The sequence below is a fragment of the Drosophila eugracilis genome, unplaced genomic scaffold (genome assembly GCF_018153835.1).
Source record: "Drosophila eugracilis isolate 14026-0451.02 unplaced genomic scaffold, ASM1815383v1 contig_2171, whole genome shotgun sequence".
NCBI classification, from domain to species: Eukaryota; Metazoa; Arthropoda; class Insecta; order Diptera; family Drosophilidae; genus Drosophila; species Drosophila eugracilis.
In genome coordinates, this window is record NW_024573057.1 from 549,292 (window position 1) to 575,325 (window position 26,034).

At 41.8% G+C, this 26,034-nt stretch overlaps 1 protein-coding gene across 2 annotated transcripts in view; it reads right to left on the bottom strand.

Moving 5' to 3' along the window:
* Positions 1-1,016: 1,016 nt before the first annotated feature.
* The window catches only part of LOC108110345 (ecdysone receptor), a 35,491-nt gene continuing 10,473 nt past the window's right edge, over positions 1,017-26,034 (bottom strand). For both annotated transcript variants that reach the window (XM_017219375.2, XM_017219378.2), the window contains 4 exons: positions 3,359-3,876; positions 3,106-3,249; positions 2,893-3,045; positions 1,017-2,833 (listed from right to left, as the gene is read on the bottom strand). In XM_017219375.2, coding sequence (XP_017074864.1) covers positions 1,721-2,833; positions 2,893-3,045; positions 3,106-3,249; positions 3,359-3,876 — 1,928 coding nt within the window. In that variant the 3' untranslated portion in view covers positions 1,017-1,720. The remainder of the gene's footprint in view (positions 2,834-2,892; positions 3,046-3,105; positions 3,250-3,358; positions 3,877-26,034) is intronic.

The window sequence follows — 26,034 nt, forward strand, 5'->3', positions numbered from 1 at the left end:
TTGGAGTTGATGTCATATATATGTATGTATAACCATGATATCATGCTACTTTTACTTCATCTTTACACAAATTCATCTTTATAAATTAAGTTCACTTAAACGTTTACATGTGTGGCTGTGTGTGAGAAGGTGTGTGTATGCGTGTGTGTAAAATTATATTTAAATTAAGATTAGTAGTAAAAGTAAAACATTGCACAATTCAAGTAGAAAGCTACATAAGATGGGGTTTATCTTCTTTTTAAACAATAAAAGAATTTCACTTTTAACTTTACCTTTTTTCTTTTATTAATATTTTACAGTGCTCTTTTCTTCGTCTTCAAACACAATTTCTACTAAAATTAGAATAAATTTGATTTACGTTAAAAAAAGGCCAACAATTTTAAAAAATTTATTTAATTGTATATTTTAAAGCAAAATGAAACTAATAAAATATAATAAACATTTTTTGAAAATCAATTGCATAAATTTCGTTTAACATAAAAATTGCAAAAGTAAACACAAATTTGCCCGTTTTTTTTGGTGGGTTTCATAAAAATTTTGGTTTTTCCAAATTTGTTGTATTTTGTCACTCATTCAAATTTTGAATTACTAATGTAAATTTTAAAAATATATATTGAAGTCTTTTGGTGTATGTGTGTATTTATGAGTGGCTGTTACCAAAGGGTTTGTTGAACTTGAAATTAATATTTTTTTATACTTAATACCTTTTGATGCCTTTAAGTTTTTGAGTAAGACTCCAATCACTTTAATTTCATTTTCATTTGTTAAAGTTCAATATAAAAGATTTGTTGAAAAAATGACTAAATCGATGCCAATATTAGGTTTTTTCTTGCAAATAATCTTTAAGGTGGAAATTATCATAATCTTAGAATTTAAATTTTTGTTTTTAAAATTATAGGGAGGGCATAATAAAATATTTTATTTTATTTGTTTAGTTTTGCTTTTTTGTAATATTTTTTACAGTTTGCCTTTTGTTATGATAAAAAAATATTTATAAAATCAGTCCAAGTTTTGCGTGTTTTTCTTTTTTAATTTGTTTGTTTTGAATTAATTTAAATGTGTTTAGTTATGGTGGATGTTAATGTCATTATCATAACTATTACTTTTATTTAACAGATTTACTCGCGTCGGTAGATTAAGGATTTAGGGTTATAGTTAGGTATTATACAGTTGATTTAATGAATTTTACAGTTAGTAATTATTATTTTATATATTTTTAAAATATAAACAATCTTTATTCTCTTCTCTCTTTCCTCTGGTCTTGCCATACTCTCTTTCTGTTCATCTCATCTGATCTGATTCGCATGCAGTTCGGAGAATCAAATTGAATGATAAAATTCGAGAATTGATCGAGAGGCAGCCGCGATTCCTCGACCCATTAAGGAATTGATTCTAAATTTCATGGTTTTCAATGTTTCTCTGTTCAAATTGTCTCTGTTCCTCATCGCGTTTGTCTTACTATGATTGAAGCTTGTTTCAGTAAGCTTTTTTGTAATTGTTAATGGGTTGTGTTATGTATTAAATCGTATGAATAATAACTAAACTCTAATATTTGCAGGCTTAAGACTAAATAACTGCATTTTACGCTTGTCCATTAGTTATTCATTTTTTTCTCACGGCTTTCGCCTCGATCTTTCCGGGAAAGAACTACCCATTCCTCTCAGTCCAGAAAGACCCCAATGGACTGATGGTGGTGTTGATTTCGGTTTGACTGCGTCTGCTATGCTGTCGTTGAGTGCTCCGACTTGACCGACACTCCGCCGATGAGCTGCTCCTGGTGAGAATGCAGGGCTACACCCATCAGGGCCATCGCCGTCTGGGCGTTCGCATACATGCTAACATTACCACCCACACCGACACCGACTCCAACTCCAACTCCGTTGCCCATCGCCACTGCTGATGTGGTAGAGCTGGCAGGCACGGAGGCCGTTATGCTGGAGGAGGTGGTCGCTGCCGTGATGGGTCCTATGGCCCCATCACCGCCAATGTAGTCGCTGCTCGTACTGACCGCGGACACAGTACCAGAACCGGAAACGGAGGCGGACACGGGAACGGGAAGAAGCTGAGGCTGCTGCTGGAGATGTGACTGGAGTTGGGGTTGGAGCTGGGCTTGAAGCTGAGGTTGAAGCTGAGGTTGCAGCTGAGGCTGTGCCTGTGACTGAAGCTGAGGCTCGTTCTGCGTCTGGTTCGGAGGGTGGGATTGATGCTGGGCCGCAGCGGCCGCCGCCGAAGTGGATGCAGACTCGGAATCGATGCCGGCGGTGATGGCGCCGCCAACGGAGGCGCGCATTCGTTCGGCACGCTCAAGTCGCTCGTTCTCCTCTTGGGTAATCTGGAGGTGCGACTGGACCGAGGGCGGGATAGCGTGAACGTCCCAGATCTCCTCGAGGAACTTGGGCAGTTTGCGGTTTTTGAGCTTAAGCGAGAAGCACATCTCGGCGTTCTGGTTTCCCAGCGTACGCAGCTCGGTGAGGATCGAGAGCAGCTTGGCGTAGAAGACGAGGCTCATGGAGTCGCCACAGTGGCGGTTGAGTATATAAATGCGTAGTGTGTCGATGTAGTAGCTCTGGATCGCTTCGACTAGTTGGGCTTTCTCCAAGCCCGGCCGGTCCGAGAAGATCACAATGGCAGTGAGTAGCGCGTATTCGACGTTGTCCACCTTCATCGAGAACATTTGGCGGCAGAAATGCAGTAGGTCTTCAATGTTGTCTGCCATTCCGGCCATTTTGTAAGAGTCCCGCGTGTAGGATCTGTTATTCGCAAAAAATATGGAGTCCGAGCTATGGTCATAGCGACGCGCCATACGCAGCATCATCACCTCCGACGAGCACGCCTATAAGGGTTAAGGGTTAAGTCTTTTTGGTTAATCTCCGTACTTTTCTAGCTACTCACCTTTAGTAACGTTATCTGGTCCTCCTGAGGTATCTTTGTAAACGCTGGTAAACCTTTAGCGAACTCAACAATCAGCTGGACAGTGAGTATGGTTATCTCGGTGATGTGCCGAAAGCTAACGTCCGTCTGGCTTTCGTTCTCATCGGGTTGACTCTGCAAGGATAACAAACGATATAAGACTCATTGTTTATGTGAGATTTCGGCGGGACTCACCATTATACGCCTGAGATCCTCTTCTGATGGCTGCTCATAGCCATCCTGGTACCAAATTAATTTGTATATAACGGCCAACTGATTGTACGTTAATGGAGGTATATTGCGCGCTTGACACTTGGCCAAAATTTCATCAGGTAGTAACTGTATCGGAATAGAAGAAACGTAAGTTTAGGGTAAGAACTTGGCGACAGATCTATGATAGCAATATTCTGAGCACTCATTTCGAACGTCACTTGATGTAAACACTTACCGGAATAGTGGCATGCTGTGGCGCCTCGCATGTCATAAGGTCAAGAATCTCCTTCTTAACAAAGTCGTGGGCGTTGCTAGAGCCCAAGTTGCCGCCGTTGCCGCCGTGCTGCGAACTGGGCGACGTGGTCATCTTGTCCTTCTCCTTCTGGGCCTTCTTCTCACGCCGCTTCATAGCGCACTGGTTTTCCGGCACGACGCACTCCGGCCGCATGCCGACAGCCAGACACTTTTTCAGACGGCACTCCTGGCATTTGCGCCTCATGTACATATCCATTTCACAGGCGCGCCCGAACTTGCAGCAGTACACGGCGCTCTTTGTCACACTACGACGGAAGAAACCCTTGCAGCCTTCACAGGTGAGGGCGTTATAGTGGTAACCGGAAGCCCTGTCGCCACATACCAGGCACAGCTCCTCCTGGACACGGGGCGCAGGGCCTTTCTTGCTCTTTTTCGCATCGCAGCTCTCGTTCGCCGAGTATCCGTTTAGGCTGCTCGAGGGCGAGAGATCGTCGCGACCTGTCGGCGAAAGGAAGGGGAAGGCACATGTCGTTAGTATGGGTTTTCAGCGGAGATCAATAAAACATTAGACTCAAATACATAAATTTCATCGGGCGGTGTTCTATGTTCTCCACCATTTGCATCTTTTGCGAGCTCCAGATTCGGATGGAACTCGTTTGCCTTCTAATCTGCGTTGCTGAATCCAATAACTGGCAAACGGAGCTTAACAACGCCCACCCATCCATTGTCCCCCGAGAAATTTAAAATTCAATTAACGTTGTCACTCAAAGTCCACGGAATGAGGCACGAAATTATTCGCGTCAGTCGAAATCGACCAAAGGAATGTATGGGCAGCGGAATAAATGGTAACAGGGTAACAAGGTAAGGTTTTTGAGAATTGCAGATAAACTTTAGATTTTATTGGATTTGCAGATAAACTTTAGCTTTTAAGGGACTTGCAGAACTAAATACCGTTATACTTCTAAACTATTGATATAACATTCTCCTGTAGCTAATATCTTAAGCATAAATAATTATCTGTTAGCTGCTATTAAAGCCATATACATAGTTCTTTAAAATTCCGAAATTTATCGGAACCATCCGCGGTAGGTTCACAATACTTTCTATTATCATTCAGAACCCATCAAGACGCGTTATCGATTACGTTAAAAAAAGAAAACATTGAGTGGGGATCGGAAAGTCTGAATGGTTTTGGAGTTGCATTATACGAATAGTCACGCTTGCAACACCACCACAAAGAGATAAAAGAATATCAAGTGCAAGTTTTCCCCACAAAGGCGCTAACTATGTGCCGAGGAGCGGCCTTCGGGAGGGTCTGCAAAAGGGGGGAAGTGGGCGTTGGTAGCGTTAAGTACGTGCTGCTGTTGCAACTGCAACAAAAATAGCCACAGGAATGTCAGTGACAGCAGCGGCAATGGCAATAGAAGGCTGGCCAAGACACGTCCCAGACACTAGACTAAAATACATAAAGCAGAAGGAATCGAAGCCAAAGTGGCTAAGACGTCACTTGGCCACAAGTGGCCCCACCTCCTGCTCGAGCTCCTCCTCCTCCTGCATCTTTTCCTTATGCTCTTGTTCCACCTCTCTTCTCGGGCTTCAACTGCAGCAGAGTGCAACGCAGTGCATTGTCGGCCTAACACAGTTTCTAGCAACCATTTTCTTCCTCCTGCCCACGAGATACAATGCCATAAATACTACCCATACGCCCCGTTGTCTTCAGTCTTGGGTCTTGGCTCAGGGCTACTTTCCCTCCCCTTCTGTATTTACAGCGTTTCAATTTCACTGCCAGCGAAGGATGTAGCATTGGGCAGCGGAGAAAATGAAATAAACGACGACGGCGTCATGCAAACTTTGTCTGCTTCAGCGGCTCATTGAAAATGGAAAATGAAGAGACGCCAACTTGACTGCATTTTCACTGCACTAGAGCGCCATGTTTGTGTCTGTGTGTGTGTGTGCGCTTAAGTAGAAATGTTAAAATTACTTCTGCTTCGGCAGGAAAATCGCGTGGCAAAAAGTAAAAACCTGATTTCTAAGCTGGTAGCAAAGCCAATGTCAAGCAGGAAGAGGGGTTGAACACCACGGGATTGCAACTCCAGACCCGATGGAGCACCGCTTAGTAAGCGCCAGGTGACTGGAAAAGTACACACCCGCTCACCCAAAGGCCTGAGTTTGTGCAACATCAGCTTTATGACTCTCTGTAATTATTTCTTACGCTGAAATGCAACTTAACTACAAACACCAAACACACACATACACAGACCCACAGAGGAGTCACATTACATTTTTCATTTATGAAAAGAAATTTTCCATCGCACGCAATGCCAGCAGAGGAGCGAAACGCCATCGGGTAAGAAACAAAAGCAGAATGGCAATGGATGAAAAAAGGGGACGCCAAAGCGGCAGCCATCGCAACAGAAAAGACACGCCGGAGTCCGCCCAATTGCCATGCAACCGCTCTGGAGCTGCCCACGTTTGGAGTTCATTGTGTTATTGTGCTTAGTCGCTCGGTCTCTGTTCGCCAGTCCGCACTACATACCCACATAATCCATTTAAGCGACTCTACCGGCAAAGGCCAAGGCAGCGCTATCGGATCGGGGGAAGCGGCAACAAGAAAGCTATAGCCATATACTCGTACTCGTATATGTATGTATGTTCATCGTCACGAAAACAAACTGCAGCCTGAACCACACCAATTCCACATCCATGCTGGCGCTGCACATTTTTACTCCAAAACTAAAAATATCGATTGGGTTTAGGATTTTTTTTTCATGAAAGAAATGGTCCGTCAGAAAAGGTCTTTTCTAAACACCATTGTCTACGCTCTTTAGGTAACAGAACGTTATAGATAATGCAGATATGCAAATGCAGATTATGCCAATTAACCATGAAGCTCGATTTCAATCCATATTTGCCATAAAAAAGTAGTAACTAGTAGTTAATCCGAAAAACAGCTTACTTTAAAAATGCTACTATATCTTTTTAAGTAGCTAGTACATATAGATATATTGCCTAGCTTTTTCGTTGAAGAAGGCACAACACTGGGGCCCAGCAGCCTGCGCTCTTTTCCGTTTTGCTCGCTCTTTCGCCGGGGCTCTCTCTGCGCCTCTTTGTCTGTTTGTGCTGTCCCTTGCTGAAAAAACTGAAAAATGTTGATGTAGGCCTCGAAATATGCAGTTTGCCTTTGGCATTGCCACTGTCACTGCGGGCAGCGCAGTCGGCGTTAGCAACAACCCCATTCGAGTGAGTATGTGTGTGCGAGCGCTTATGTGGCTGTGTGCGTGTACTGGAGAGTAGATAGTATGTCGCACAAGCTTCTGCAGTGGTATAGGTAAGTTCTCCCTTCTGGCTCCGTTTACTGCATTTTTCATCTCATTTTTTCCGTTCTTTTTGGCTTTTCGTTGCTTTTTTCACATACCACTTTTTGTTGTTGTTGTTTTTGCTATTCCCTTTGTTTTTGTTGTTGAGCTCTATTCTATGGCGAAAATGACTTTTTATTTGCATTTGGCTCGCTTGGGTGTCTGTGTGTGTGAATGCAATATTTTTAAGCGGCTTCTTTTCAATGAATGCATAAAAGGGGCAAAAAAGTGGCAGCATGGCTGAGCATAGAATAGAGAAGCGAAGTAAATAAGTTCCAAGCAGGCCCACATCAGAACTTCCCTCGCGTTATAGCAAGTTGCAGTCAAGTAGAGCCGAAAATAATCAAATGTCAGACTAGCCAATGTATGCTTGTACGATTAGCAGCCTCGAAATGAGAGCCAAACAGGGAAACTACAACTGATTATATCGATTGCTTGAGTATTGACATTGTTTTGTCTCAACCGATAGTCGAGAGCTGATTGTAGAACAATTTTTTTGGTTGGTACCAAGAGTTTATAATATAATCTCAGATTATCGTATGCAGTTTTTTTTAAGTCATTGCCTCAAAATCTAAAAAACAAGTTGCATTTAATGTTCAGTGGGGAAGCAAGGATTCTGTTTGTATTTTCTTAGCTTTCTCTTGGTGCCACATTTATCGTAAATTATGAATCTCCCTTTAAATCAACCGAAATGAAGTCTGGAAAAGCATTTGTATTTATTACATTTTAGAAAATAAAATGGAGTTAGAGTTCTTTTCGATCGCAAGCAAACGATATCTTATATTCTTAACACTTAAAGATACTAAAAAGTTGACATAAGCGAATACCGACGACCCTAAATCAAAACAAGTTGAGCAGGCCCAACTAACCACCAAACTGCAGGGCTTACCCACAAAGGGGATGATTGCTGCAGGTGGTTGGGGTTTCGGGGTCGGTCCACCTTGGCTTTGGCCGTAACTAGGATGATTTGTGATGGCCAGCTGGTCGAGTAGCTAAGACCAAAATCAACCTAGTCGGCCCATCCAAAAGGGTTTGGGGCTTGTTTAAGCAAGGTAAACGTAGAACCGGAGTTAAAAAACTGTACCACATAAAGCGCATGTCCAATGCACTGTGTACAGTTCCTTTTCTCTCTCGTTCTCTTTTTCTCCTCTCAATCCCCCGTTCTCTTTCGTTTGTTTGGGGTTGCACACGTTTTTCTGTTCCAGGGGTTTCTCTAGTGCAAGGCTGCAATTTATTTTGCACGAGTTTGTCAGTTGTTAGGCACGTTTTGGCACCCTCAAGCCCCCGGAGGACCCCTTCCGCCCTGCCAAAGGAATTGATTTTTTCAGTTCGTTGGCATGTTGCCGCCTAGCCATGCACTTTCTTGCTTCTGGCCAGGGGCTGGGACACGGACACGGACACGATTCCGAATCCCGAAGAAGGTAGGGGATGCACTGTGTGCAATAGGTGGCTCAAAAATGATTTTTAACCTACTTTGAAGCCAGGTCGACATTTAGACGAGGGTCGTCGCATGACCTTTTGCCTGTTTCGGAACGCATTACATGACTTTTCAGCTTTTTCTTGCCTTGGAATGTTTGATGCCGTTCTGGCTTGGTAGAAAGTGCAAAAGATTTTCTTTGTGGAAATCGCCATTTTAGCTTATGGAATTTATAGCTTCCAAAAAGCTGCCTGACTTAGTTTCCGTTTTTGTTGGATTGGTATACCTTGTACTTAAAGGAAAAATTACAATGAGCTGAATAAAAAATCTATTATGGTGACTATTTGGCTATATAATTTCGCCTAAAGAATCCCCTTCCCGATGTAGGGATGTAATTCGATAACACATTTGGGTGTTTCTCCATTGCATCAACAGTTCATTTGATTAAAATTACTGTTAGGTGGCAGAACAAAGTCTTCGAATGGAGTTTTGAATAGGTCGAAAGCACTGTTTATATTTTTCTCATTAGGTTTTACTCCCCATATATGTGTATATATATGTACATATGTATTTTGGGCATTCTCACTCCTTTTATAAATCCGCTTTGTACTATCCCTAAATCCAGCTTTCCCGCTCTGCCGGTTCACGGTTAATATACATGTATGTATGTAGCACATGCATATGTATGAATGCATGTATATCAAAGCCTCTGAGCTATGCACATGCCGTTTTAGCCTCACTGGAACCCGCCCCGTTTTTTGCGCATTCCTTCCTTAATAACATGTGCTTGCACTTGTGTGCATCACATGCACATGCGTGTAAAGTTGCACTCGTGTGCGAGGCACTGGATTTGTTTACACTTTGCTTTTTATAGCCAACATATGTTCGACATACCCATGCGCCCTGCTTTATTTACGCAACTCTTCCTCGCTGACGGCGCCCACCAACACTGGCTCCTGGCTGCAATCCCAGCCAGAAACTGAAGTCTGAGGTCCCGATTGTTACACTTATGGGCAAAATAAAAGCAGCAGCCCAGCGAACAATGAAGCTCGAAACAAATGACAATGGAATGAAGCCATTAGAAACACAAAGTGGAAAGCGAACCAGAAAAAAATTGAGAAAACAAACCTGCAGAGAACAAGAGCTGAACTAGACGACGGGCAAAGAAATGAAGAATTTTCGGGGTAGCTAACAAAAGCGTTACAGTCAGTCGCGTCGTGTTTATTGTTTTTTGGGGTGTGAACGCCCCCAGAAATCAGCAGAGGCATATACATATTACAATACATAGAAGATAGTAAGGTAAAGACAGTGCCATAAAAGCTGCCTAACAAACTTCTTATAGGCTCGAAATAAATATAAAGTATGAATCGGTACGATAGTACAGAACATCGATAGATGTTAGCTACGAGCTAACAGATACAATTTATATTTTATATTGTGGTAAATAAAGTTTTCTTTTTTTAAGCAGTCAGAAAAGGAATTAATATTGATAGAGCTCCAGTGAACGGAAGTTGTTAATTAAATGTAAAAAAAATAAAAAGAAAATAAAACCCGAGCGTGGCACAGAACGCAGAACCTTAAGCACAGCTTGAGCTGGATTGCAACCTTGTTGCGGTAGGTAAAAGTCGGAACGACTTGTCTCTCCCGTTCCGGCCTAGTCTGGCTTTTTCATTTTATGGTTATTGTTATTACATTATCAGCGTAATGTTATGCAGCATCCGAGCACCCCTGAACCGCTTCATCCACTCCCCTGGCGTCGTTTTGTGTGCCTTGGTCGTCGTCTTTGCTGCAGACTTATTAAGTATCAGCCACATTGTTGCTGGTCAGTGAATTTTGTTGGGCGACTCGGAAAGCATCCGTCGCAGTTCTGACTCTTGAGCGAAGCACGATGCACGATGTACGATATGCGGTGTACTATATACGGTGTACACAATGAGCGTGGGCTAGTCCCCGTCCTTGAAGACATTTACGTCTCCGCAGACGTGGCTTGGATGGCAGCGGGGTTCAACAGGCCGTCAGATAATGCATTCAATGCGAACCTGAATAATGGAAACGTAGAGTGACTCCGAATGGCAGAGAAAGAGAGAGATGGAAAAGGAGAAATGGAGAATCTGCATTTTAGAAGTATTATAAACCATCCTGCTTTCCGCGTATGCTACTATATTATAGTATATCCTTAAAAAGGGTTAATTTTGGGAAAAAAAAAGTGTTTTACAGTAACCTTGATGGTTGGGTTGGAAAGCTCAAAACTTTTGTGCTCAATCGCCGTTAATGGGAATTGATGGCAATAAAAAGATTGGTTATAGATAATAGTATCTGATTTCTTTACACAAAAGCAGACTGTTGCAACAAATTATTCCGACCAAAAAACGCAAGACATTAGACGCTACACTTGGCAGGCAAAACAATTTCGCGCTGAACGTTGCCGCCGGCCGTCAACTGTGCGTATGCGCGATTTCTCTGGTTCTTGACATTGTGGGAAATTCTTTTGTCGAGTGCAGCAAAAACATATTTCGTTTAAGCGGGGTTTTTTATGTATGGCATATTACATTTCAGCGTCGACTTTGGAAGTAAAACGAACCGAAAAACCCCGTCGAGTCGAAGAGGGCTGGAGGCGTTGGAAGAGGTAAGGTATTCGCTCGATTTTACAAAATCCACTTCCAGGAATTTTAATTTTTATGCAAGCATAATTCTCCCGATTAACAATTGAACTTTCGGTTTGTGCAGCGCCAGGCAAAATTCAATGAAAACTAAGTGTCAAAAATACGAGTTACTTCCGAGACAGGGCTGAATGATAACGAAATATATAACGTACTGAATAAAACTATTTAAATAATCCCACAACGTTCGGCAAAAGTTTACCTTCCGATTTGTTACTTTTTATGATAAATTGGAGGCATCATTCTCTTGTTTATGAACCTCTAATTTCGCATTTATTTTCCATAATCCTAATAGCTCTCATTTGCGTGCTTGTTACTGTGGTCTAATCCGAATGGCTCTCGTTGCCGTTTTTTATATTGTATTCTGGTTTTTGCGGGCTGTATGTTTTGTGAGCAAAGTATAAAGTATATAAATTCTTGAGCAGGATCAATAGAGAAGTCGATTGAGCCATGTCCGTCTGTCTGTCCGTCTGTCCGCTGAATGCTGAGATCTCAGGAACTATAAGAGATACAAAGTTGAGATTAAGCATGAAGATCCGTCCCTACGCAGGGCAAAATATTACAGCATTCCAACACGCCCACTTTAACGCCGTCTAAAATATTATTATGAATGCCTTCGTTTGACCTTTTATAACTTATTTCTGTTAATATCTATCGATTTGCCAAAGATTTTTCAAATCGGAACATTATTTCGCTATTTATGAACAAATTTAGGTTATAAGGCCTCACATGGGCAGTGACGTCATTATCAGTTTCTCAACATGCTTTCTCTGAGAATAGGTGGCGCCTTGTGAATTTCCACTAGCAAAATGAATATTTTAAAATTGTGTAAAATAGTAACAGGTATCTTAGAGTCGCGGCACTCGACTATAGCGTTTCCTCTTGTTTTTATTGAAAAATATTTACTTATTTTATTTTTAGCGTTGCTATGACAAAATGTGTGTCAAGGGGCAACTTGTCAGTCATAGGATTTCAGCCTGCCTGTCAAATTTTTTCTGCTCTCGAAAAGAAATTGTGCAAAGGCAGCTGTGAATGCCTATTTTCGAGTGTGTCAGAGTGCGGGAGTCGGTTTCCGAAGATAGACTGATATGTAGGTGCACGGATACCAGCATGTACATAAAGTTCAGACACAAAAACACAACTGGGCAACTGTGTGTGCCTTGCGTGGTCGCGAAAGGGAAATTCCATTTGCTAAATTCAGAGCATCGGCTGTCATGTGTCATTCCCTGCAGATAACCAGACACAGAGACGTGGAGATGTAAATGAGCTATGGTTTTCGTATATTATATGTTCGGCTGGGTGGCAGGTCGACCTAGCTCATACAGCTCCCATTACGTTTCCGCGGCTGAGCTGCAACAACAGGCTGAACCTCACAGCTCGGCTCACTTCCGCTGGCTACTTTAATTACAGGTAAGAGCCGGAGCCGAGGCCAAGCGATTTTCTTGGCCGGGTAAATGAAACAAAACCCCAAGGCAAAGCTCGAGAGCATCGAGAACAGAGGGAGAACTCTGAAATCGCGTTCGACTCGAGTGTTTCTACTACTAATTATAAACATGCGATCATCATCAGAATCAGCATCGGCAGCAGCTAAAAGCTACGTGGGGCTCAATCCCCCTGAGGAGAAAAAGAGCGATTGGAAGAGCTTAGATTGCCCTGGGAGGCAGGTCCGTTTAAATCTGATGTGGTAACCAAAGAGAGTTGGCAAATTGATAGCCACTCGTCAAACGGCGCTCTGTGTAATTGCCCTCCAAGTAGCATTCAGCAAGTTCTGCCAGGGGGATGACCGAATCTAACATTATTAATATTAACCTGATGTGACCGGACATGTAAGTGGATTCTGTCGAGAACAGAATAACATGGGTATGACCATTGGCCACTCAAGATTACGGAAGTAAGGCTTACGATAAGCTGTCAAGCTCGGCTTGAACTTAATGGCCAATTGTCATTACAGGCGGCCTGCTCACCGCCCGTCCACCTGACGGCAATTAAATAAAATCCAATTAAGTGCGCGGAATGAAAATAAAGTACGAATAAAAGTAAAGATGGAAATGCAAACAAAAATATGTAGCCCGTCGAACAAAGCGAACAATTGCAAATAATTTACCATAAAATGCACGGAAAATGAAAACCTAGAGAAGGAAAACGGCAAACGGGGACCGTAGCAGCCTTGTTCATATCGGCTGATTTAAATGGAAGCCACTTTCAGACAGCGGCAACTAGTTTCAGAGTCTAAGTAGGTTTGCCAAGTGCATTCAGTGCACTGGGCAAGCGGACCGCGCTGCGATCGCAATCTCCATCTTGGTCTCTGCCAGTATATCTGTATCTGCATCTTGCAGATGCACAGCACCAGCGGCAACAGGCTGCACTGCCGCTTTCTAAACACGGCTCCAGACTCACATGGTCTGGTAAGGGGGTCTGAGATCTGGTTGGTCTGGTCTGGTCTTGTCTTGGCCGGTCAACGAGCTTTCGTTTTGTTTCAGCTCGTATCGTATTGCTTCAAACGCTCGTTTGTGCCACAACATGGCCTTGAATTTTTAATCAAGTTTCTCCAAGTCTCCGAGCCCAAAGGCAAGAGTTTACCCGCCCCAGCCCCTTTGCCTTGGACAGCCTCGTCATAATGGCTAAGTTCGTCTTAGGCAGACTTTGTGAGTCTGCGTTTTGGCCACTAAGGCCAAACAAGTTCTATTGAACATGGCTCGGCAATGCTCTTCAAAACAGCAAATCAGAAACGAAAATAAAAATAAAAGTATCGCCTCGCTCTTTGTAGAATTTTCTGACTTTGTTATTGCGAAATGATTAATGAAATATCTCAGTTTTTCTCTTTTTGGCAACAATGCTGCGTTTGTGTATAATATATTAAAAGTTAAAGATATTAATTTACCGGACGGACAGAGAAGTAACAGCAAAAAAACAAAACTAAAGCTGCCCGCTGTGTACGAAAGATGGATCAATAATGAAAAAAGGGAACAACATAAATAAGAGAATGATTTAAGCAATACCGAAACCATCCATACACTAATCAACATGGATTTTGTTAGTGTTAGTGACTGCTTATTTTTTAATTACTTTGCCAAAAACAGATATTAAGACATAAATATCACACGAAATGAAGAAACCATCCGTGGAATTCTCTAGGAAAGTTCTGAAATAACATTTTGGATTGGTTTCAATGATCATATACCCAACGCGAGTTGCTTTTTCTTTGTTTCTGCAATCTGCATGAATATTTTCAAAGAGAGTTCATATCGAAAATGAAAGAAACAACTAACAACCCGTAAAGAATTCCAATTCTCCTTGCGAATTTATTTTTGTTTTCTTGCAAAATCGAATTTTCATGCCAGAAAAATGAAATCAGACTTAACTATGGAAATAATTTATAATAATCTTAGGGAGTTCGATTGCCTTAGGATATTATTTTCCGTTTAGATTATAGTGGACTGTTTTGTGATGGTATTCTATTTCATGTTTGAACAATTTCCCTTCATCTGTGTAAATGTTGCTTAATACAAGCAGACAAAAATTTGTCAAACCGCAAACCAAACAAGCGACAAATTTTCTCGGCCAATGGTCTCTTCCTTCCATTCTTCCTGTGTGCGCGCATTTAAAAGACAAAGTATGAAACGACAGAGTCCCTTCTTGGGCACATGTCCGTATACAGACAAACATTATATACGTGTTTGCATACTCAGATTGGACAGATCGGAGAAATCGGCACGGGCAGACAGAGAAACAGGCGGAGACCGAGTCAGGCAACTGCCAAATGAGCTGCAGTTTTGATTTATTGGGCCTTGCATATTTTAGCATTTGCCTAACTCCTGGTCTTCTCATCGTGGCTCTTCCACTTTATTTCATTTAAGATTGGGTAAGAGTTTTCTTTACCTAAAAGCATAATGTGCATTTCGGGAAAAAACTTCTCGCTGCTGAGACCTCGCCGGATGATTCAATTTCAGCGTTGACTGAAAATGCATTCCGAGCTGATATAACCCAACCAATCTCTGAAATGGTTTTCTTGTTAAAAGTGTTTGCTGCTTGCTGATTTTGGGTGTGTGCAATTCTGTCTGTTTGTCTCCACAGAGTTATTTCGGTATTAAAAGTCAAATGAATGCAAAGTCCACACTCTTTCCGATTGCCCTCCTCTAACCTCTGGCCCTGCGGATGTCACATTCTACATGTGTGTTGTTGACTTTGACTCGCTTTGCCAGCCACCTCCAGTCGGGTTTCAGAACTCCATGTTATGGTCTTAGCAAGGGGCCTTTATTCGTCATAAGTTGAATTCGGCCATTACTTAGCCGAGAGTGTCACGCCCGAAGTGTGCTGTAGCAATTAATCAATTCTCCAGATTTAAAAGCTTGAAACGGATACTAACTTTTCTTGGCCCTACTGTTCCATCCTACAAGGGGATTTAATTACTCTTTTATATCGATAAACCCTATTGTATTATTGGATCTGACTGACTACTTATAGCTCCCGAAATCTAAATTTTTAAACTGATCGAAGCATCTAGGAGGAGATGGCTTTATTTCAAGTTAATTCTGAGTTAGCATGCTGACACTTGCCCTCAGCCTTTCCTAGCACTTTCGTAATCTTTAGTTTGATTAATAAGATGCAGATAAGGCAGGCCGAAAGGGTAAAAGGCCGACAGGTCGGGGAAAATTGCAAGAAAATGTTTTGCATTTTGCGCTTTTGTTATGTTCTTTGTGCTGCCAATTAAATTTTCGAATTCGATAAAAATCGCCTGAACTCAAAAGAGGACGAAAGGCATTGGCGAACTACCTAAAACATAAATAAAAAGTCAGGAGCCTGAAGCCAGGAGCAGCAGGAGGACGAGTAGTAGAAGAGCGAAGCCAGGCAGATGCCACATTCGAGACCGCAACAGCTGCCAGTCCGAGAGCAGGCAGCACTAGAGGCCGAAAAAAAACACAGAGGACGACAGCAATTTGAATCTAATTTAAAATTAGTGTTTAAAGGATTGAAATAAACTTATTCAAGCGACGGCTGCCGCTTTTGGCCGTTTTGGCCGACAGCAAAAAGCAATAGCAGCAAACTCATTGGAAATGCGTCTTTGAGCTCCGGTTCCGGTTGTTGCGGTGGCAGGTGGCTTGATCTTGATCGAGAATGGCAGAGAGTCCGGAATTTGGATCGAGATAAAAGCAGGCAGACGCTAGTTAATGCCACTTCCTTATATCTAAAATTGTATCAGGATTAAAACTCCATCAAAAGTTTCACTGATACAGATGTAGACAGATGTACATATCCTGCTGGATCCTTTTTGCTACAACCGAATTGATTAGTCTCATATCTTGTTGGCTCTTTGTTCCGTTTCTTGGCTTCTGACCCTTTCTTTTACCATTTGCCTTCGCTGTTATCTGGCCCTCTTCCTGTTAGCCGCGGAAGACGGTTTATGATTGTAACAATAAAATGTATGGGTTTGCGTTATGGAATTCCATGGACCGAAGACAATTAGGTGGTTTCTAATGGCTCGAGGAGAGTGCTTCAAAATTTGTATGCCCCTCTGAAGATTGTTTTGACAAAGCCTTATACGTGGGGTAAGTCCCGCTAGTCGCCCACTCGTTGGAAGCATGTGGGTTGCTGATCGAAGTGCGGCGCATTTGCCCAAAAATGTATTTCTCCGTTACCTTTTATTGCTTTGGAAAGTAGATTACTGGCCCAAGAGATTAATACCAGCGTATCCTCCAAAATGAATCTAAATCTGGCAAAATCAAAAGACTTAAACAACAAACTTCTGCAGTCCGGAAGGGGAAATAATGTCCAAAGCTCTGAATAGTTTTATGCTTCGCATCAAGGAATGTTGTATACTTTTTCTCTACAACAACCGACCAAAAAAAGCACACTGAAAACTGACCAACACAAAGCAGAAATATAAAAAAATGGTTAGAAAATTTCATAAATCACTTTTGATTATGCCATTGTTATTGAAAGAGAAAAAAAACAGACCCAAAAGTTATAATTTGGTTAGGCAAAGGGAAAAAAAGGCGAACAGAACAAAAGCCCGGCTCACACATGGCTTAGAGTGAAAAAAAAATTGGTGAAGTCTAAAAGGGAGGGGAGAAGCCGTTCTAAGGTAAACAGAAAATATAATTTCGCTTTGACATTGAATGAGAATGATAATCTCAACATCATAATCAGTTCGACCACGTAATTACAAATGAAAACAGCCAACAGAACCCGCTGAAAGGGGAGGCGGGATTTATGGCAATAGGAATGCCCAAAACGAAGAACCAAAGCAAATAAAAATCGCGTGTGCGCTGACGCAGCAGAAAATCAGGCAAGAAAATATCCAACTAAAAATTCTACTATTCAGAAAACCCGCCATCACCTTGCCACCCCCTCCACCTTTCTACCAACACCATAGTAAACATTTTTAAATAGTAAAACCATAGAGGGAGCGACGGATAGCACGCACAGAAGTTGTATTATTATTATTTCTATTTCTATTCCTATTCCCACTTCTTTGTGCTGGTGGCCAGAATACACGTTTTGGGCCAAAAGTGTGAAACTTCTTTTGTTGTAGCTGCTCTTGCTTTATTACGCATCAGCATTTAACCTTGAGTAAGGCGGGTCAACGGCCGTTTTCGCCAGCGAAAATTCTAACGATTTTTGTTACCAGCCCCAACAACCATTACAATCGGAATTAAAAAAAACAATAACAAAAATAAGTGGCAAACCTGATGGGAATTACAAAAGCACAACTTGATTTTGTCAGACGATCACTAGAGCGGTGATTCTCTTTTCGGCTTATTTCAGTTTTGCAGTCATACCAGGCGTATGCGTAATAAATGAAAGTGTGCAGGACGGGAAGGAATTAGTAGAGAAGTATGAATGCTGTTAACCAAATTTCTTTAATGCAAGGTAGATCTGTCACTTCTTACATCTCAATTAAGATGGACCGATGCCTCTCCGCTGAGAAAACAAGGAAAGTTCAGCTTGGGAGATCTTCCGCCCCCTGCAGACTGACACTGACCTTGTCACGAGCAGATCTGCAGTCAAAATCCATTCGAATAAAGCAAATAAAACCTCCAGTTTTAATTAAACAATTTTTAACGGTACATTAGCAATACGATCATCGTATTTGCCGACACCGACTTTTTGAGATTGTGACCTTTACCTGCTTGTTGGTAAGTATACATATAGGCATATACACTATATACTCGTACATATAGGACAGCGTAATATGATATGTATTTGGCAAATGTGCGGTCTCAGATCTTAATACCCTCGAACTTGGCGCAGTCAGAGTCTTCAACACGTGTTTTGGTTAATAGCCACTGATTTTTTCGCACAACGCTTTAATGGTTGTTATTTCGCACCGAACTCTATACGCCTCCCCGTTTCCCGTCCCCCTTCCAAACAGCTACCTTTATGGCGATTAAAACATACTGGAAATGATGAAGGCGAGACCCCAAGACAACGAAGCGCAATACAATGGTGCCTTTTGTCTCGTATATAAGTTTGTATTTCATATAATTCAAGTACGCATCGCCGCTTTTTGGTCTATGCGACTCGAAAATAATTGAGCGACCGTCCAGGCTCAATTTATATTCACCAGCGGGCAAGTCACCACTCGGCAAAAGTGGAATTAACATTCACGGTCTACCAAATTAGTAACAAAATAAGAGGCCACATTTCTATTTTAAAGTGTAACAAGTCAAAGAGTTCTGCATGAACGATGCAGATATTAAAGAATGGTTAAAGAAAAACAAAAGAGATTTAATCTTTAAAGAAAATACCTAAAGTTAAAGACTAATGCGCACTACACCGCAGCTCAATTACGATGTGGTGTCCACATTTTAAGCACGTTAAAACAAAAAGTAAAAAAGAAAGTAACTACCAAGCTGTATTGGCTTGTGTGTGGGAGGCTGGCTGCGACTGCAATTACCAAGTAATTTTTTAATTGCTCAGCCGCACTTCACTTGGGGCTAGTGCGTTTATCGCCGTCATTATATAAAACATCCACATACCCCTACACTTGAGTAAAAGTGCCTGAAACTGTGTCAGCTTTAACCGCAGGCATTAGATGCCGGCTCACAGCTGAAGGCTAACGAGGCCCAGGTCCGAGTCGAAGAGTTTCGCGTTACAAATTTCTTTGATTCCATCGATTGTCTATGGGTGGGTGTTCCTCGAGACGCTGTTATTCATTTTTATTTTATTTTCATTTTGAACTTTTCGGAGCTGTAGCCGTTGTTTTATGAAGGTTTTTGCAAAAAACGAAACAACTCAGGCTAAACAAATAAACGTTAAGCCACAAAATGTATACACATAAAAATGTTAAATAATCACGCACTTGCTGCTTATTTGTTTAGAAAAAAAAAAAAAAAAAAACAGCAAAAATTAAATGTTACAAGGTTAGGCCCTGGCAACGGCACGAATTTACTTTTTAAATTGAACAAACAAAACATTTATGCCAGAAAAAATGAATGAGCGAAGCTGAATAATTCGAATAATTGGGCTAATTGCTGGCCGATTTCTGTATAAATCAAAAAATTAAAAGGTTTCTACAAGCATAAATATAATCCTGGACATTCCTCAAGTTAGTTACTTTCTAAGTTTTCCGATTATATATACATTTCACCCTAATCGAGACATAGAATTAAAGTTGAAAAGTAATAGATTTTAAATCACGAAAAGTGCTTAGTAGTTTTGCTTTCTTTTATTTTCTCAAAATCGTTAGTGGGCATTCTACTTGGCTGAGGCAATCTGCGTATCAGTCTACGGCAGCGGCATATGCGTTTTCCGCTTTCCGTATAGCTACAACCACCCAGCCGTCTTATCTTATCAGCCGAAGAAAACACGGGGGAAGGCAGGGGCAGGGGGCAGCGGAACATTGTTTATATTAAGAACAAGAAAGAGCAGTGTTTTTATGGCAAAATAAAAAGCACAAATGTGCATTATCAGCCAAGTGCTGGTATCTACAATGTACGTACGCATACACTCCCCGGCCCACCAACACACAGGCAGTAACCCCAATTTGAACTGAACGATTGTGGGGCACTATGTTATCATCGACGCCCGAAAAAATGAAAACAAGCACACACACACAGGAAGAATGGCAAATAAAATGGGCAGCGAAAGTTGACAGTCACTTTTCCACCTTCCCTCTAGCACTTTCCCAGAAACCCCGATTAGGCGGACCCAAAAATGTATTCGGAGCAATTGGGCAATTGGGCAGTTGGCAAATGGGGATTGGGAAGTTGGACGGGCTTAAACTAAGATATTGATTGGCAGCACGCAAATAACGCATCAACCTCAATTAGAATCCAGTGACTAACCCGGGGACTACCCTGCCCCAGGTTGAATGAACTAGAGCAGCCACTAGCAAATTTAGTTAGTTTATGGCTGACGACTAATTAAAATAATTATGGCTGGGACTTCCGCACTTCTCAGCCTGCAGTTTTAGAGGGCCCCGACGACCCTGAACTTGAACCCAACTAAGAGCCAAATGAAAAATAACCAACAGCAAATTAACAAAAATTGTTAAAAGGGAACACAAAACCCGACTGCCAGTTCGTGAACTCTTTGGCCAAGTGTGAAGGCTAAATAGCTCTGAACAAAGGAAAATAAACACGTTTGGCTAATAGGAAATGCGAGTGTGCTTTTCAAAGCCAGCCCTATCATAACGCAGTTGGTTTCTTGCCGCCACTCGGCGACATTTACATATTCATATGTCAGAGCCGAGTGTGTGGGTATTCGTCTCTGGCTAAAAGCCATAAGCGAAGTTCAAATGGGTCTACTTGGAAAAGCATCTTGGTTATAAATTTGTAGAATTAGAAAATGTATTAATATTTATTTTTAATCAAGGCTAACCCATTTTTTCTTTATTTTTAGTTCTAGATAAGCACGGTAGTTTGCGACGTTCCATCGTCGTTTTTTGTTTGCAGTCACTACACTTCATAACGAGAGTTTGTAGAGAACATTTCAGGTAGAAAGAGCGAGAGAGAACATCGCCTAGCAGTTCCATTCAAATTTTTATTTGTAAAAGCGGAATAATTCCGATTACGAAAACTATTCGTTTCTTGTTTTCGGTGTGCGTGCGTTCTAGTTGGGCCAAATCACCTTAATCACCTTCTCTTTGCAATTATGAAAGAGTGAAAGATGACGCCTAACGCAACAATCGTCGGTGCTTGCCCTCTCGCTCATACACCCGCACTCGTCCGCCCTCCGGCCGTACCTCCCACGCACCGAGGTGAGCCCCAGAAATGCGTGTGCGTTTCCATTTTGGGTTACTGTTCGTGTGCGCCGAATGCTGCCCTACTTTCCGAGATACAGATAAACTACACACAGAAACGCCGCAGTCTACGCACATACACATACAATCACCATAAGCTCAGTTGTTGCTGCCTGGCCGGCGATTGGAGTTCCGTTTGTTTGGGACCGCCACAAGATGCGTTCTGGGCAATAACAACAACCGATAGCTAACCCGGATAAGTGACCGACCGGCCTTCCCAACCCATTTCTCGGGGGGCACACTTTTTGGTGTATTTCGGCTTCGTTTGGGTTAATTGACAGATTCGGGTCAGTCGCCCAGCTGGCAAGCAAGAGATGGATCCCTTATTTCGGAGACACCGATAGTTTTATCCCAGGATCAGAATTACGATAAATGCGAAATAAAGAAAAAAATAGAAAAAGCCAAAAATATGATTTTGTCTGTTAACTGAAGAATTTAGGTATCCCCTTTCTACATAATAATGTTGTTCTATATTTCAGCTTTTTGTATTAAAAAATGTATCTATTTATATTTAGCCATTAAATGGAATAATCAAGTAGCTTTAGATAATAATTTCATAATAATAATTTTTCAAGTAATACAATACAGCCCGATACGATTGCTGTTGCCTAGTTAGAGGGGGAAAAACTTCATTAATTGATTGTGAAACCGTACGCAAAACGTCTTCAATTGGACTGACCACCGGCATATGCTCTCATTTACTCCCTTAATTGATTGGGCGAAGTGGAGGGGGGAGTAAGAGTGAACTTAAAGCCCCTGCCGAAAAGTTTTCCAGCATTTCCCTGGTGTCTTGCTTACATCTCAGCAATGCCGCTGCGGAGCGTGGGAGCCTCACGCTAAGCGAGAATGAAAAGCTAATCACTGTTGTCGTGGTCGAGCTAGCTGACCTACTTTCCGGCACGCACTATCAGTCCACCCCCGCCCCTGGCCAGCCCCTGTAATGGTCTTACTCACTGACGCTCGACGGGCGTAATCAGAAAAGCTTTTATACGATGCCTGTTCGTTTAAACATACCTGTAAGAGAAGAAGAGAAGAGAGAAGACTTAGTGTTTTCAAGTTAATCAATAATTCAGTTATTTTTAAGTAATTAATTTTATTTATATTATTTATTGATAGTGTATGTTTTACACTAGTACCATTAAAATTAATATCTCACAATGAAATAAAATTCTGACTTGAAAATACACTTCCCCCTCTTTTTTTCAGTTGTCGAACCTTGCGTGACAACTTTTCGACGATTCTTAGGGTCAAGGGTTAAGCTCACGTAATACCAAAACCACCTTATTTTCGACGGACAAGCCAAATTATAGTCGAAAATTATTTTAATTAGCTCATCATGAGGGGTGTGATAATCCGCCAAAATCCCACCAACTAGCATATATATTTTCGATGATTAATCTTTTTTTTCGACTCGAATTAATGGGCAGAAAGCAAAGAATTTGACTGCCTGGCAAGGTGGGCAAAAGCAAATTTGAAGCAAAAATGCATTGTAGTTTGAATGCTTGAATATTCTGATATTTATATTTAGTTTCCCCCCTCAGTTAATTGCATTTGGAATGGTGTCAATGCCAAAGAGATGATTACTGTGTACGCATTCCATTTAAAGGGCTTTGTTATTTTTATGCCAGTCACTCTTTACACGGAGAAGTAATCTATTCCGATCTTTTAGGCCTTCCAGATCTGGCTTTCTAAGCCTTAGCCCAAGCTAACAAAACAATTCTTGTTTCCTGCTAAGCAAACAGAAACTCGAGATCGCTTAGGACTGCGAGGCAAATACACTTTGCCGCAGTTACGCTGATCGATTTTAGTTTCCAGATCAGTCAACACAGAAGCTGCCACATTTGAGATTTCTCCACGTACCGTTTACATGATCCCCAAGAGCCTTTCGCCACATCCAATTTACACTTTCCTCCAAATCCTGCCCGCCAGCTGATTTCAAGTTCACAATCGACAGACGGACGGCAAACAATGGAAAATTTATGCAAAAATGATTATGCTGTTGCAGGGGGTTAGGTGGGGGAAAATTGCTAGCAATCAGCGGGGCATAAATCAAAAATTTAGTTTTCATGAAGCCATCTGGCCTCTCCCTCCCTCTCTGTGGCCATCTCTCTCTGCCGCAATGCAGCTGAACATGAACATGAAAATGAAAAAATGAAAAAGGGGGCAAAGAAAAAGTGGAAAATCATGGCTTACCGACGAGCAACAACAACTTTCACCCGGCCAAAGAGAGCGAGATGGGTCAGAAAGAAAGTGAGACAACAAGTTTATTGCTTTTATAGAAGCTCGAAGTGAAGAAGAAAGTTAAGAAGCAGAATTCCCATTTGTATCTGTATCTGCACATATAGTTGCAATTGTAACTGTGTTTGTATCCGAGTTAGTGTTGTGTTAGTGCGCGGCTGAAACTCGTTTGGGGAGTAGAAGAAAGTTGCCGCTTTAAGAATGCTGCACTAATTGGTCGGCGGCGAGAGAGAGACGGCCTGAGACCAGGGCTGGCCAGTGTGTTAGTTGGTCGGCTCTCAAACCTCAGGTCGCTGGAGATACACGTATCTCATACCAAACTCTCTCTCTCTCTTTGCCCCAAGGCGATCTATCCCTTTGCCTCTTTCTCTTGGCCATTGCCTAATGTCAGGTATTCTTGGAATATTTTTCAGTTTGTACATCCCTCTATTTGCCTGCACTCTCTCTCTCTCTCAGTCTCTCTTTTCACTTTTTCTTTCTCAGCGTCTAATTAAGAATAGAAACAGATACTCGCACTCGCTCAGCATGTGAGTATTTTTTATACACAAATATTTCACAATTCGTTTTTTCGCTTTTTATTTTGGACAACATTTGTGCATACACACTACTGACATACTTAGGCCTTCTCTATAATAATTATTTATAATATTTCCGGGCGAACAGTAGTGCAAGAGCAGGATTTCTCTGCGTCAAAATCAAATAAAAATCTAAAATTAAGTGGACAAGCCATTATTGAAATAGAAGACCACTGTCCCTATCAATTATAAATTTAATTAAACCTAAAAACTATATACATATATTTGTTTTTATCCATCCCTCCATATTCAACTCTGTTCCTTTCTCGCTCCTCCGCAGCTGCGATGGATCGCAGCTCTTTTCAATCAAATTTGAAATTGTGGTCACCAATCGCCCGGGAAGATGTGCTTATATACATATGTGCTTTTCAAACACTTCTAGTTGCGCTGGCTAGCTTTTAGTCACAGCTGCAGGCCGGTTGTGTCATTAACCTATAAAAAAGTGTTCGCCTAGAATGGCAGTGCGAGCAAGAGAGAGTGAGGGGCAGTTCTGGAGTGGGGGAGATAACTAATGGTAGTCTCTTTCTCTGTTCAATTTCAAATCAATGCCAAGTCTACGAAAAAAGCCATCTAGAATGCAGCACACAAATATATCTGGATGCAAATATGAAGTCATGACGTCACGATCGACTCTGACTAACTGACTGAACAAAAATGTTTTTACGAACGAGAAAGATTAAGCTTGCATAATTCACCAAGTATCTAGGGTTCTAACTGTCACTATCTCAAAATCAAGTTTGTCCCTGGAAGTGGCTTGTATATAGTACCTTTGATCTGAACAGACATAACAGCTATGTATATTTAGTAATGTTGATCTGAAAAGAGCTCAAGAAAGAAAAGTTATGGAACTTAAGTCCATCACAGCGATGTTTTGGAGCAGCGCTTGATTGAAGCTTCGGATGACTTCTGAGTTATCAGAATGCCTGAATGACGATTTCGCGAATATATTAATAAACACGACTAAAATTCAAAGTCAAGCGACTGTCAGAGGGACTTATCAATGTCAAGCGACATTCTCGGACTGCAACTACAAACGAACAAAACAAACAGCTAGTCGCAGCCACAACGAACATATCGTTCACAACAACTGTGGACACAATGAGTCCGAGGGGACCAAGGGGTGTAGCGGTTGGATTGCAATTGAACTAGAGAGAGTGGCGAAGAGAGAGAGAAAATGGCGACGAGAGAGGCACTCGTTAGTTGGGGACTCGGGTTCTTGGCCTCCGCCTCGGTGCTCCACGAAGTGCTTCGCGTCCGCCTGATCGCGATTGTCGATTGCTGACAGCAGCAGCAACAACAGCAACAACACTGTAAAATGGCGGCACAAAATCATTGACCTCAATTTTTTCGTCATGCGAACACCACATATACACACGTACGAGTATCCACACGGGTACTTGCGGGTAATTGCATCGGTGTGCGCGAGTGCAAGTTGAAAAAATAAAAATAAAAATAAAAAAGCTACAGAAAATATAAATACGAAAAACTTGTCAACTGGCGTTATCGTTCCCAAGTACGTGTATTTTATTTAAATTTTTTTTCTGTTTGCAATTGTTTAACTGCTTTTCAACTTCACTTGCGGCCGCCCTTGAGCATAGGGACTCGCTTAGAGCCAATTATGTCATAGAAATGTCCGAGCTCCGGAGTCACCCCAGGAGCTTTGACAAAAGAAATGCAAATCAGCTGGCTCGAATGGAAGCCCAATGAACTGAAATGAAATGAGGTGAGACACGCACACGAGTTGTGGCTGCTGCTGTTGCAACAATGCCTGTTTTTCAAGGGGTAAGGTTATGTACTTGAGCTTTTGCTCCGGCAAGGCACGTTCGGCAGAGCGGGACAGCTGGCCGGGAGTCCATGTCCTTGCGGTTTGTTTTTCTTTTCTCAGGCCTCGTGTCTGGCCTAGTTGCAGTTGCATTTGTGACCCAGTTGTTAATTTTGGGCGAATGAAAGAACTCAGAAACAACTGCAAGAAAAGCAAGTTTGAACTAAGGTTCCTTGGAAGAGATTCTTCCTCAAAAAGTTGCATTTTTTTTATGTTCCTTCAAATATTCAAACCTAAACTAAGTTCTCCGATTTAAGCATGAAGTATAAATAAGCAGCTTTTTTATATTTCACTCACAAGATATAAACAGCTTAACGCGTGTAAGGAGGCTCCACTTTAGATAAC